Source organism: Pangasianodon hypophthalmus, chromosome 2, assembly GCF_027358585.1.
Source record: "Pangasianodon hypophthalmus isolate fPanHyp1 chromosome 2, fPanHyp1.pri, whole genome shotgun sequence".
Taxonomy (NCBI): Eukaryota; Metazoa; Chordata; class Actinopteri; order Siluriformes; family Pangasiidae; genus Pangasianodon; species Pangasianodon hypophthalmus.
Genome location: NC_069711.1, coordinates 22,227,524 through 22,242,580, shown reverse-complemented (window position 1 = coordinate 22,242,580; position 15,057 = coordinate 22,227,524). Strand labels below are relative to the sequence as shown.

Sequence of the window (15,057 nt, the reverse complement as noted above, 5' to 3'; positions counted from 1 at the left end):
CACAATCAGGTTTTTGTAACTGAAAAAGGCACTGTTTAACAATTCTGGGTTTAACATTGAAGAACTGAATTATCACTTGTGGAAAGATGGAAAGTCTTCGTCATGTTTCAGAGGTGCTGATTTGAGTAACTTACTCTATCCTAAGATGGTAAAGTCTGGTCAAGCCACAGTTGTTGCCTCTACGGTATCACAGACTTTAAAGATGTCGCTGGTTAATGCACATTCGATTACAAACAAAACTTTCATTCTAAATGATGTTATTTCACATAATGTTTTGGACTTTTTCTTTATTACAGAGACTTGGATAAATGTTGATGAGTGGAGTCTATGTCATGATCTTTGCCCAACTGACTATAACTTAATAAATACCCCCAGATCAGTGGGTCGTGGTGGGGGTCTAGCTACGGTGTGCAAACAGCAGTTTAAATGTCACCGTTTATCGCCCATGAACTACTTGAGTTTTGAAGTTCAGTTATTAAAACTGGACTTCTCTACGCCTGTTTTGGGTGTGGTCATTTATCGACCTCCAAAGTATAGTCAGGCTTTTATCCAGGAATTCTCTGACTTTTTATCTCTGACTAGTTTGTTACTGTCTGATCATATCTTAATTGTTTGTAATTTTAATATTCATATTTGTTGTCCTGGGAAGCCTTGTTTATTCCTTAGGGTTGTCAATTTGTGATGTTGATGTTAATGACATTTGTATTTCTGATCATATGCCTGTTATTTTCAGTGTATATGTGCTGAATGAAATGAGGGCGAGTCAGTCCTCTTATGTTTGCTCTCGTGCAATTACTCCATCTACACCACAGGCTTTTGGTGAGATCTTTAGTACCTTTTCTGATGTATCATGGTTGGAGTCTGCACCTCTCACAGCTGATCCAGATGAGTTACTTACTGTTTTTACCTCTGTTTGTTCTGAAGTCTTGGACTCTTTGCTCCTTATAAGATTAAGCATCGTAAGGCAAATTATCAGCCTTGGTTTACTGAACATACTTGTGTTCTTAGACAGCAGTGTAGGAAGGCAGAACGGGCCTGGAAGAAAAATAAACTTCTGGTCTTTCATCAGATTTTACGAGATTCACTTCTTAGATATCAGAAAGCTGTAAAGGATGCTAAAGCAGCCTATTTTTCAAATATTATATCGCAGCACTCAAACTCACCAAAAATTTTGTTTCAGACCATTAACAGGTTTCTTAATCCAAATGCTGTCACGATACCTCCATCTACAAAGTGTTGCGAGAAGTTTTTAAATGTTTTGTCTGGAAAAACTAAAAACATTAGGTCCAGGTTTTGTGAGTTAGATGGAAAGGTAGGAGATGACTCTATTAATGTCAATACTTTTGAGGAGTTTGATCTGGTTTCATCTGTTGATGTAGGTCATATTATTGCTCAATTGAAACGTTCAGCTACCAGTTGGGATATTTTGCCCTCGGGTTTGCTTGGTGCGACAGCTGATTTTATTGGGCCGAGTATTACATCTATTGTGAACTGTAGCCTCTCTACAGGTATTTTTCCATCATGTCTTAAACAAGCGGTCTTTCAGCCCCTTCTCAAGCAGCCTGCTTTGGACCCTTTGGATTTCACGAATTATCAGCCAATTTCAAAGCTGCCATGTATTTCAAAAATATTGGAGAAAGTGGTTTTATCTCAGCTGAGTTCCTTCTTGGCTGAAAATGATGTGCTAGATGCTTTTCAGTCTGGTTTCAGGGCAGGACATAGCACTGAATCAGCTTTATTGCGAGTTTCCAATGATTTGTTACTCATTGCAGACTCGGGTAGTCAAGGAGCTTTAATTATGCTCGACCTTAGTGCCACTTTTGATTTAATAGATCATGATATCCTTATTAAACATTTAAGCATGTTGTGGGTCTGAGAGGGACCGTTTTAAAATAGTTTTCTTCTTATTTGAAGGAAAGATCCTTTTCAGTGAGGGTTGGGGAATTCCTCAGGGCTCCATTTTGGGGCCTATTCTGTTTTCACTATTTTTGCTGCCTTTAGGCCTTATTTTTAAAAAACACAGTATGTCTTATCATCTTTATGCTGATGATATTCAGATTTATTTACCTATTAGATCTGGAGGACCAACTTCTCACTCATCTTTGTTATTATGTATTGAGGAGGTGAAGTGCTGGTTAGAGCAAAATCGCCTCCAGCTAAACGCGACTAAATCTGAAGTTATCATTTTTGGGCCAAATAAGGTTGACAGTGATATGAAAGATGTTTTAGGTCCATGGACAACAAATGTCCGGTCCCAAATGGGTGTAATTTTTGACTCAGCTGTAACGTTTTGATCATCAGATTAAATGTGTGGTGAAAAGTGGATTCTTCCAGTTGAGGACTATTGCAAAAATGAAATCTTTTTTGTCTGTTGCTGATCTTGAGATAGTGATTCATGCACTTATCTCCTCCCGTTTGGACTATTGTAATGCACTTTATTTGGGAGTAAGTCAGTCTCTTATTTCAAAATTGCAATTGTCCAGAATGCAGCTGCGAGGCTCCTTACTAGCACAAAGAAAAGGGAGCATATTACTCCGGTTTTGGAAAAGCTGCATTGGCTTCCCTTTAAATATCGGATTCAGTATCAGGTGTTGCTGTACATTTTTAAAGCTGTCCATGATATGGCCCCAGAATATATTACGGATCTGATTCATATGAACTCTGGCAGACCTCAAAGAACACTTAACTGCTTACTGCTCTCAGTTCCGAAAACTAAAGGGGATCGGGCATTTTCGCTCGCTGGCCCAAGACTGTGGAATGCTCTTCCACCTGAGATCAGATTTGCACCCTCAGTTGATTTTCAAAAGATGTAAATTGTTTTAATTTTTTCTTCAAGGTTATTTAGAAAAAAAGTTAGACTATTTTTTGCATGTTGATGTCATTCATTTGGTGGATATTTTGTGATTCATTGGTGATTATATAATATTGGAGAGGATGATTTATTTTCTGGAGTTTTTCACTGGATATTTTTTTTTGCTTATTTGTTGTCTATGCCCATTGTCAGGTATGCATTTAAAGATTTTCAGGATTTAAGGTTTTTACTGCCTGATGAAGACTGACACAGACGAAATGTCTGCTCTGCGTATTATAAAAATGTTTTGAGACCACTATAGCAGTGTGCCGTCCCTTTTTCCTTCCAAAATGCTAAATTGCTCCTTGATATGAATGTGTGCGTATGAATGTGTGTGTGTGTGTGCGCGCATGGTGCCCTCTGATGGACTGGCATCCCATCTGGGAACAATCGTCCTGTCTTGTGCCCCGTGTTCCCAGGGCTGGCTCTGGATCCACCACAATCCTGATCAGGATAAAACGGTTGCTGAAGATAAATGAATTAATTAATGCTATGATATATGAAAAATATACTGTTTTATATAGTGAGAGTGTGTGTTTAAAGCATTGGCATATTATTATTGTGATGCTTTTTAGTCTTCTGTGTCAAGCACAACTCAAGGAAAAGATATGCGTCCGCTTTAACCAGAGTTTAAAACCACAGCATCAGCTTCCAGTAATCACTAAATGATGGATACTTGGGCTTAGATCAGCTGCATATTGTCTTCCCTGGGAGCCCGTTAGAAGAAAAACAAAGAGTACAGTGTAAGGTGATCATCTTGCAGTGTGTGACGCAAACATGAAATGCAGGAAAATAAACCAGAAAGAAACTTGCTAGTGCTCTTAACTTGTAGCTTCTCGGATGTTTTATCATAGAAGAAATAATTTATTATAGACCACACCATCAGAAACACTATGAATAGGCTTAAACTATGTTTATAAAAGCTTTTGGATCAGGAGGCTTTTATGTAAAAGTAGTGGGGAAAGCCTACAACATGAGCTATGCCTGCTTATCATCAGGAGAGGATTCTCTCTGGAACTGGACACATGGCACCCCGAATATTATCTATCTTTAAGACAGAGACATTCTGTTTCTTGAAAGGTTTAGGAACATAAAATGTCTGTTTCAGTCTGTTTAGTTTGAAAAAGATAATATTAGGTAGGATTACGTATTCCATTTCACAGTACATGAGTGAAAACTATTAACATACTCCAGATGTGTTTCTGTCTAAGATGAGAATGGATTGAGAATGTGGGCAGTGATTTTGTATATTGGTCTGATATATTTGCACATACAGATGTGACTAGTAAAATGGCAAAAAAGCTAAAATTAATGTGGAAAATTGATTAGTAAATACACTATTGCATAACTGAAATGTATACATATGAAACATTGGCTTGTTCCTGGTTGATTGTCCTGCTTGTTTGAGGCAGGACCCAAAGTAGAATGTTGTGATGGAATTTTTCTACATTATGATGTCATAAAGGTAAGGCTGCAGTTTTCCCTCACAATGAGCGTTCACTTCAGACCACGTTAAGCCACTGAGGAGGATCGCAGCAAAACACACTGAAGAGGATTGCAGCGTTTCTACTGAAGACAAAACTGTTACTGACTTTTTTGACCACACGAGAGAGATAACCAAGCTAATGGATATCTTTGTGGATGCCACTGAGAAGGCCACCAGCCAGAATCTGAGTGAGTAAATGTACTAAATGAACAAAGAACCAAATTGAAAAGGACCAAGTTGGGTAACTGTTGATATTTATTAATGTTAAAACGCCAGTTTAAGAAGCTCAGCACTTATAAACATCTCCGCTTAACACGTCATAGTGCTCCATATATACTGCTCGTTTACTGCTTTTTAACATGTTAAGGTGGTAAAAGTCAAATTCTATAATTATTTTAATGAAAAAAAAAATGCTCGTTTCAGGAGAAAAGATGAGCCAGAGGACATGCGCCAAGGCTGAAGCTGAGGCTAGGGAACTGATGGGCAGGTTCCTCAAGGATATTGAAGCAAATGACAAAGAACTGAGTGCGTAAAGAACTGATATGGAAAACTGACAATATTATTGAGATGAATGCTGAAGATACTGAACACAAAATCTGAAGATGAACCCTTAACATTCTTATTACAGGAGAAAGGATCCGCACTAAGGCCGTTAGGGTACTGATGGGAATTTTCCTCTGCGATACTGAGACAAATGACACCTCCATGAGTAAGTTACTATTGTAGGGAGAATGATAGGAGGAATAACAATAATGAGAAGGAAAGTCAATAATATGAAAATAATATTTTAAAACAGAGTTCCTGAAAGAGGTGGATGCTTTAGCAGAGGAAGAGGATGAAGCCATCAGTCAGGTCTTGGAGGAGGAAGAGGGAACAATCGACCTGCCACTGGGTGAACAAAAAATATAATCTCAGAATAATTTCTGACAAAATGTGAAAACCCTCATATTGTTTCTGTGGTAATTAACACAGGTAGCTCATATTAATAAAAATAATACTGCATGTGTACTACCCCTATATTCTTAACAAGATGCTAAAATGTTGGAAATAATCTTTAAAACTAAAGTTCAGACATTTTAAATTTTCACTACCACTGATATATCCCTTTAACTATAAAATAAATTTCACACAATCCCTCCAAACAACTACTCAAACAAACAAACAAATAAAAGCTGAGACTGCAGTATGGTTAATGGATGTTAAACTGGATGAGACTATAAGTGATTTTTAAAACATTATGAGTGAATTTGTAATTATGAAAATTAAATACAAGTGGCAATAATAATATTATATAATATTATGATTGTGATATTATACATCATTTTCAAATGATGTAGTAAACGGCAATAAGACAGAGAAGACTGTTGAAAACAGCGGGAATGGAAAGGAGAAAAAGAAATGGACCAGGAGAGGGACACGAGGCAAAGGAAGGAAGATAAATTACAAAAAGTTCCAGGCCAACAAAGAAGGTATTATTATTATTAATATCATATCATGATGGCAGTAATGTAACTGGAGAATATTGCTGATATTAAATTAAATTAGGAATTGAAATGAAACATTTTATTTGCCTCAATTAATACAATCTAAACATTATATCTAGTTTTAATTATGAATAATGTGATTTTTTTTTCAGAAGGAGATAAGGCTGAAGCTGAGGCTAAAGCTGACGCTGAAGCTGAACTTGTAACTGATGCTCACACTGATGCTGAAGTTGAGGCTGAAATTGAAGCTGAAGCTGAACCTGAGGATGAAGCTGAGGCAAAAGCTGACGCTGAAACTGAATCTGAAGCTGAAGCTAAAACTGAACCTGAGGCTGAAGCTGAGGCTAAAACTGAACCTGAAGCTGAAGCTGAGGCTAAAACTGAATCTGAGGCTGAAGCTGAGGCTAAAACTGAATCTGAGGCTGAAGCTGAGGCTAAAACTGAAGCTGAGGCTGAAGCTGAAGCTAAAACTGAACCTGAAGCTGAACCTGAGGCTGAAGCCGTTGCTGAAGAAAGAAAGCCAGAAGACACAGAAACAGAGAACAGCACATCTCTGGGTGAGTAGGAGCAATCACTCACACTAATATACCACTTTAAGTAAGATAAATTTCACACAATCCCTTCAAACATCAACTACTCAAAGAAATAGGTAAGTAAACAAACAAACAAAAAAATACAAATAAGTAAAACAATCACTGCATTCATCCTTCACTGATAAGTATTATTAATAACCACTGAACTTCAATATTAGCATTATTTAAGACTGACATTATTCATTTATTATTTCCTAAAGATGGAGCAAAAGGCAACAATGCAGACGAGCCTGTTGAAAGCATCAGGAAAGGAAACGAGAAAAAGAAATGGACCAGGAGAGGAACACGAGGCAGAGGGAGAAAGATCAATTACGAAAAATTACAGGCCAACAAAGCAGGTATTAATATTAATATCATTTCATGATGTCAGTAATGTACCTTAAGAATTGCTGATATTAAATGAAATGAGGAATTGAAGTTATACCCTTTATCTGCCCCAATTAATACAATCTAAACATTATATCAAGTTTTAATTGTGAATCCTGTGACTTTTTTTCAGAAGAAGATAAGGCTGAAGCTGTTGCTGAAGCAGAGACTAAAGTTGAGGCTGAAGTAGATGCTAAAGATGAGGTTGAAGCTGAGGCTGACCCTGAAGAAAGAAAGCCAGAAGGTGCTGAAACAGAGAACAGCACATTCCTGGGTGTGTAGAAACAATCACTGACACTGATGTAATAATAATAATAATAATAATAATGATAATAATAATAATAATAATAATTATTATTATTATTATTATTATTATTATTATTATTACTATTATAATAGTGACATTATACATTATTTTTCAATGATGCAGTAAACGGCAATAAGACGGAGAAGACTGTTGAAAACAGTGGGAATGGAAATGATAAAAAGAAAAGGACCAGGCGAGGGACACGAGGAAAAGGAAGGAAGATAAATTACAAAAAGTTCCAGGCCAACAAAGAAGGTATTATTATTATTAATATCATATCATGATGTCAGTAATGTAACTGAAGAACTGCTGATATTAAATTAAATTAGGAATTGAAGTGAAACATTTTATCTGCCTCATTTAATACAATCTATACATTTTATCAAGTTATAATTGTGAATCCTGTGACTTTTTTTTCAGAAGGAGATAAGGCTGAAGCTGAGGCTGAAGCTGTTTTTGAAGCGGAACCTGATGCTGAAGCTCACACTGATGCTGAAGTTGAGGCTGAAGCTAACATTGATGCTGAAGTTGAGGCTAAAACTGAACATGAGGCTGACGCTGAAACTGGGGATGAAGCTCACATTGATGCTGAAGTTGAGGCTCAAGCTGAAACTGAACATGAGACTGAAGCTGAGGCTAAAACTGAACATGAGGCTGAAGTTGAGGCTGACACTGAAGCTGAAACTGAGACTGAAGCCGAGTCTAAAACTGAACCTGAGGCTGAACCTGACACTGAGGATGAAGCTCACATTGATGCTGAAGTTGAGGCTCAAGCTGAAACTGAACATGAGGCTGAAGCTGAGGCTAAAACTGAACATGAGGCTGAAGTTCAGGCTGACACTGAAACTGAACCTGAGACTGAAGCTGAGACTAAAACTGAACCTGAGGCTGAAGTTGAAGTTGACACTGAAGCAGAACCTGATGCTGAATGTGCTGCTGAAGAAAGAAAGACGGATGACGCTGAAACAAAGAACAGCACATCTCTGGGTGAGTAGGATCAATCACTCACACTGATATACTTCTTTAACTGTCAAATAAATTTCATACAATCCCTTCAAACATCAACTACTCAAAGAAATGAGCAAGTAAACAAACTAATAAATACAAATAAGTAAAAAAAAAAAAAAAAACACTGCATTCACCCTTCACTGATAATAAGTATTATTAATAACCACTAAGCTTCAGTAATAGTATTGTTTAAGACTGACATTGTTCATTTATTACTTCCTAAAGATGGAGCAAATGGCAATGATGCAGACGAGCCTGCTGAAAGCATCAGGAAAGGAAATGAGAAAAAGAAAAGGACCAGGAGAGGGACACGAGGCAGAGGGAGAAAGATCAATTACAAAAAGGTCCAGGACAACAAAGCAGGTATTAATATTAATATCATGTCATGATGTCAGTAATGTAACTGCTGATATTAGTTCAATTCATGTGGTTTGCTGGTATTATTGCTGTTAGAAAATATTAACTTTTTCAAAAACAGGGATGCTGAAAGAGGTGGATGATGGAGCGGAGGCCGAAGCTATCTGTGACCTGATGAACATCCTCCTGGATGAGACAGAGGAAACTAATGGCCCATCTCTGGGTGAGTATAAAACTATAATCTAAGAATAATTTCAGACAAAATGCAAAAAATAACTGAAAAGAGCCTCATATTAAATTTGCCATGGCGATGAACACAGTTAATTCGTATTAATAACACATAATACTCCATATCTACTAACCCTATATTCTTAACAAGATGCTATAATGTTCAAAATATTTGAAAATTTTAACTAAAGTTAAAAAATGAAAAGTTTTAAATTAATTTTTTTTTACAGCAGGAGAAAGTGGGGAGATCACGATGAGTGCTGACGTTGAAGCTGAGGCTGAAGCCTTTAATGGTTTCCTCACCGTCCTCCTGGAGGAGATAAGGGACAAGATCAACCTGCCTCTGGGTAAGTAAAGAAATTAACTTCCAATGAGGAAATAGCATTTGTATTACAAATAATAAATACCCTTTACACTGATAAAGTGCTCTACATGTTTGCACAACCAGAGTTAATCTGCAATAAAGAAGGGCTACGCCCATGAAGAGCTTTAAAGTAGGAAACCTAAATATTGCAATCTTAAATTACAATATTTAAAACAGGGATGCTGCAAGAGGTGGATGATGGGGCGGAGGCTGAAGCCATCAAGCAGCTCCTGAACGTCTTCCTGGATCAGGCAGGCGAAATGATTGACCTGCCTCTGGGTAAGTAAAGAAAATAAATTATAATATGCGAATAATATTTCAATTACAAATTTAAATACAATTCACGTTGACAAAGTGCTATGAGGATTTGCAAAAACAAATCATACAAGCTTACATTAAATTAAATGAACTGCGAGAAAATAAAGGAAACTAAAATGCTACAGAAGAAACATCAACAGGACATTTGACGTGTTGTTAGAGAGCTCTGATTTTGCTGTTAGAAAACTGACAATATTAACTTATTTAAAAACAGGGATGCTGAAAGAGGTGGATGATGGGGCGGAGGCTGAAGCCATCGACCAGCTCCAGAACGTCTTCCTGGATCAGGCAGGAAAAACTTCTGGCCAGTCTCTGGGTAAGTAAAGAAAATAAATTGTAATAAAATTATTTGACGTGCTGTGTTAGAGAGCTCTGATTTTGTTGTTTGAAAACTGAGAATTTTATCTTATTTAAAAATAGGGATGCTAAAGGAGTTGGATGATGGGGCGGAGGCTGAAGCCATCAACCAGCTCCAGAACGTCCTCCTGGATGAGACAGAAGAAAAGATCCACCTGCCTCTGGGTGAGTAAAGAACATAAATAATAATATGCCAAAAACATTTCAATTACAACGTTAAATAACATTCACACTGGCAAACTGATGTACAGATTTGCAAAAGCAAATCATACAAACATATTAAATCAAATGAAACGCAATAAAATAAAGGAAACTGAAATGCTGCAAAAGAAGTATTAAGAAAATTTTATGTGCTGTTAGAGAGCTCTGATTTTACTGTCAGAAACTGAGAATATTAATTTCTTTAAAAACAGGGATGCTGAAAGAGGTGGATGATGGGGCGGAGGCTGAAGCCATCAACCAGCTCCAGAACGTCCTCCTGGATCAGGCAGAAGAAAAGATCCACCTGCCTCTGGGTGAGTAAAGAATATAAATAATAACATGCCAAAAACATTTCAAATTGATGTACAGATTTGAAAAAGCAGTTCATACAAACATATTAAATGAAAAGCAATAAAATAAAGGAATCTGAAATGCTGCAAAAGAAGTATCAAGAAAATTTGACATGCTGTTAGAGAGCTCTGATTTTGCTGTTAGTAAGCTGAGAATATTAATCCATTTAAAAACAGGGATGCTGAAAGAGGTGGATGATGGGGCGGAGGCTGAAGCCATCAACCAGCTCCAGAAAGTCCCTCTGGATGAGACAGAAGAAAAGATCCACCTGCCTCTGGGTGAGTAAAGAACATAAATAATAATATGCCAAAAACATTTCAATTACAACGTTAAATAACATTCACACTGGCAAATTGATGTACAGATTTGCAAAAACAAATCATACAAACATATTAAATGAAATGAAACGCAATAAAATAAAGGAAACTGAAATGCTGCAAAAGAAGTATTAAGAAAATTTAATGTGCTGTTAGAGAGCTCTGATTTTACTGTCAGAAACTGAGAATATTAATTTCTTTAAAAACAGGGATGCTGAAAGAGGTGGATGATGGGGCGGAGGCTGAAGCCATCAACCAGCTCCAGAAAGTCCCTCTGGATGAGACAGAAGAAAAGATCCACCTGCTGTCTCTGGGTAAGTAAAGAAAATAAATTGTAATTAAATCATTTGATGTGCTGTGTTAGAGAGCACTGATTTTGCTGTCAGTGATAATGTTAATTTATTTAAATACAGGGATGCTGAAAGAGGTGGATGATGGGGCGGAGGCTGAAGCCATCAACCAGCTCCAGAAAGTCCCTCTGGATGAGACAGAAGAAAAGATCCACCTGCCTCTGAGTGAGTAAAGAACATAAATAATAATATGCCAAAAACATTTCAATTACAACGTTAAATAACATTCACACTGGCAAATTGATGTACAGATTTGCAAAAGCAAATCATACAAACATATTAAATCAAATGAAACGCAGTAAAATAAAGGAAACTGAAATGCTGCAAAAGAAGTATTAAGAAAATTTAATGTGCTGTTAGAGAGCTCTGATTTTACTGTCAGAAACTGAGAATATTAATTTCTTTAAAAACAGGGATGCTGAAAGAGGTGGATGATGGGGCGGAGGCTGAAGCCATCAACCAGCTCCAGAACGTCCTCCTGGATCAGGCAGGAAAAACTTCTGGCCAGTCTCTGGGTAAGTAAAGAAAATAAATTGTAATTAAATCGTTTGATGTGCTGTGTTAGAGAGCACTGATTTTGCTGTCAGTGATAATATTAATTTATTCAAATACAGGGATGCTGAAAGAGGTGGATGATGGGGCGGAGGCTGAAGCCATCAACCAGCTCCAGAACGTCCTCCTGGATCAAGCAGGGGAAGCTTCTGGCCAGTCTCTGGGTAAGTAAAGAAAATAAATTATAATAAAATCGTTTGATGTGCTGTGATAGAGAGCTCTGATTTTGCTGTTAGAAAGCTGAGAATTTTATCTGATTCAAAAACAGGGATGTTGAAAGAGGTGGATGATGGGGCGGAGGCTGAAGCCATCAACCAGCTCCAGAACGTCCTCCTGGATCAGGCAGGAAAAACTTCTGGCCAGTCTCTGGGTAAGTAAAGAAAATAAATTATAATAAAATTATTTGATGTGTTGTGTTAGAGGGCTCTGATTTTGCTGTTAGAAAGCTGAGAATATTAACTTACTTTAAAACAGAGATGCTAAAGGAGGTGGATGATGGGGTGGAGACTGAAGCCATCAACCAGCTCCAGAACGTCTTCCTGGATCAGGCAGAGGAAACTTCTGGCCAGTCTCTGGGTGAGCAAAAAATATAATCTCAGACAAATTTCAGACAAAATGCAAAACAATAACTGCAAAAAGCCTCATATTAATGTTGCCGTGGTGATGAACACAATTAACTCGTATTAATAACACGTAATACTCCATGTCTACTGACCCTATGTTCTTAACAAGATGCTATAATGTTCAAGATATTTGAACTTAAACTAGAGTTAGAAAATTTAAAGTTTTAAATGGAATTTTTTTTACAGCAGGAGAAAGTGGGGAGATTGTGACGAGTGCCAACGCTGAAGCTGAGGCTGAAGCCTTTAATGGTTTCCTCACCGTCCTCCTGGAGGAGATAAGGGACAAGAACAACCTGCCTCTGGGTAAGTAAAGAAATTAACTTCCAATGAAGAAACAGCATTTGTATTACACATTTAAAGATAAATTGATAGAGTGCACTATAATAATGTAAGAAAACTTTTTTTTGTTGTAACAGCTAAATAAAACCCCAACTGATATTGATGTTACAGGTCAATCAGCTCAGCAACAGATTCCATTAATACTGGACTTAATGCATAGTTCTCCATATCTACTACTCATATATCACTTCTTAAGTACTGAATCCCTAAACAGAAACACTGTAAAAGATTGTTGTATTTAATAGGCTTTTGTAAATTAAATGAATTTTGAGTTCCTGTGGCATTAAATAACTCATAGATATTTACCGGGATGAAGCGGTTATTAATATTAATATCATCTCATGATGTTAGTAATGTACCTGGAGAACTGCTGATATTAAATTAAAATAAATTAAGAATTGAAGTGAAACACTTGCTCAGCCTCATTTAATAGAATCTAAAGTTTTCATTGTGAATAATGTGACTTTTTTCAGAAGAAGTTGAGGCTGAAGCTCAAGAAAGAAATCCAGAAGAGGCTGAAACAGAGAATAGCACATCTCTGGGTGAGTAGGAGCAAGCACTCACACTCTGATATACCTCTTTAACTGTAAAATAAATTTCACACAATACCTCCAAAAATAAACTACTCAAATAAACACACACACAAACAAACAAACAAACAAATAAGTACATAAGTTAATTAATTGATTAAAAGCTGAGGCTGCAGTACAGCTAGTGGACGGTAAACTGGATGAAACTATACGTAATTTGTAAAAATATTTATAAGTGAAAATTGTAATTATGAAAATGTTCAGTAAAGTAGAAATAATAATATTATTTATGATTGTGACATTATACATTATTTCCTAAAGATCAAGTAAACGGCAATAATACAGACGGGCCTGTTGAAAACACTGGGAATGGAAACGAGAAAAAGAAAAGGACCAGGAGAGGGACACGAGGCAAAGGAAGAAAGATAAATTACAAAAAGTTCCAGGACAACAAAGCAGGTATTAATATTAATATCACGTCATTATGTCAGTAATGTAACTGAACAACTGCTGATATTAGTTCAGTTCGTGTTAAACAAAGAATCTAGACATTGTATCAAGTTTTATTTGTGAATCATGTGACTTTTGTCCGGACGATCTGCAGCTGAGGCCATAGAAAGACCACCAGAAGATGCAGAAACAATGAACAGCACACCTCTGGGTGAGTAGGAGCAATCACTCGCACTTACATACCTCTTTACGTTTCACAGAATCCCTCCAATCATCAAATACTCTGACAATAGGTGCATTATTCGAATGTGTGCAATAATATTTTGTCTATTTATTGCAGCTGTAGTTCTTTTTACACCCTGAGCTTTTTGTTCCAAGACTATAGTACACATCTGGATAGCTGTTCATGTTTATGTATGTCAAAGCAGACAAACACATGGTGAAGGCGGAAAAAGACTTGCATAGTAATTTCTCTAATTCTGTCCCACAGCTGAACAGAATGGAGGGAGGAAAGAGCTGATGGACGCCAAAGCATCAAGAGACCAACATAAAAGACAGACACAAAGAAAGCCACAGACACAGTCACATGTCTGGACACACCATGACAGAGCCTGCGAGTCAGGGTGGAGAGGACCTGCTCACTGGGACCGGAGAGACAGGAGAATCCCGAGAAGATCAACTCAAGACACACCATCACATGCTGGAGCCTGATCTGTTGAACAGCTCACACACACACACACACACACACACTCTAAACCCAATGCACACACTAACACACATATACACACACAAAACCAATGCACACAAACACGCATACACAGAAAACCCAATGAACAAACAAACACACACAAACACACACACACAAAACACCCCCGCCAAGCCCCCATCCTAACCTTAAGCCTAACCCTACCACCACCCCTATTCCCCAATCCAATTATTAAAATTATTTTTAAAAATGGACGCTTATGCCTTTGCTGGTTTTTGGCCCGGAGAAGAATATTACTTGATTGGAAATCAAGCAAACCACCATCAGTTTCACTCTGGCTTAGCGTGTGATGATGCTTTTGAAATTGGAGAAAATTAAATATTCACTTTGAGGATCTACTAAACATTTTTATTCAATATGGAACCCCATGATTTTATATTTTGAAAGGTGCATAACTCTCCCCCAATCTAAAATTATAAGTAGAATCAGAAGACCCATCTATATGGGCATGGATATCACAATCAGACAGAATGGGCTAACAATATTACATAATATATGGGCTGTAAACTGTAAACTATTTAGTATAGTAGTGTAGCAGCAATAAGTATATCTGTAGCAGTAGTAAGTTTATCTGTAGCAGCAATAAGTATATCTGGAGCAGCAGTAAGTATAGCATTCCAAAAATATAAAATGTCTGATGCAGCTTTGTAAAGTGTGGTGTGCAGTGGTACTGACAATTGACTTGATGTGTTCCGTTATCTTTCTGTGTCCTATATGGTCATATAACACCGGTTACATCCCAAATCACTCCCTGTTGGAGACATGTAGTGTACTACTTATGGTGTAAAAGTCATTGTGTACATAGCAAGTGTATAGGGAACAGAAAACCGTTTGGGGTTCGGCCTTTTTTTTATTATTT

At 37.2% G+C, this 15,057-nt stretch overlaps 1 protein-coding gene across 1 annotated transcript; it reads left to right on the top strand.

Moving 5' to 3' along the window:
* The first annotated feature begins 2,830 nt into the window (after positions 1–2,830).
* Positions 2,831–14,355, top strand: LOC113538524 (serine-aspartate repeat-containing protein I-like). Its single transcript, XM_053228462.1, has 19 exons — positions 2,831–4,525; positions 4,761–4,862; positions 4,966–5,046; positions 5,134–5,229; positions 5,675–5,806; positions 5,980–6,378; positions 6,615–6,752; positions 6,914–7,054; positions 7,211–7,342; positions 7,568–8,074; positions 8,321–8,458; positions 8,574–8,675; positions 8,911–9,027; positions 11,911–12,066; positions 12,300–12,416; positions 12,926–12,994; positions 13,304–13,441; positions 13,587–13,643; positions 13,923–14,355. The coding sequence occupies exons 1-19, from the start codon at positions 4,477–4,479 to the stop codon at positions 14,141–14,143; spliced, it is 2,892 nt and encodes a 963-aa protein (XP_053084437.1). The 5' UTR covers positions 2,831–4,476; the 3' UTR covers positions 14,144–14,355.
* The last annotated feature ends 702 nt before the right edge of the window (positions 14,356–15,057 follow it).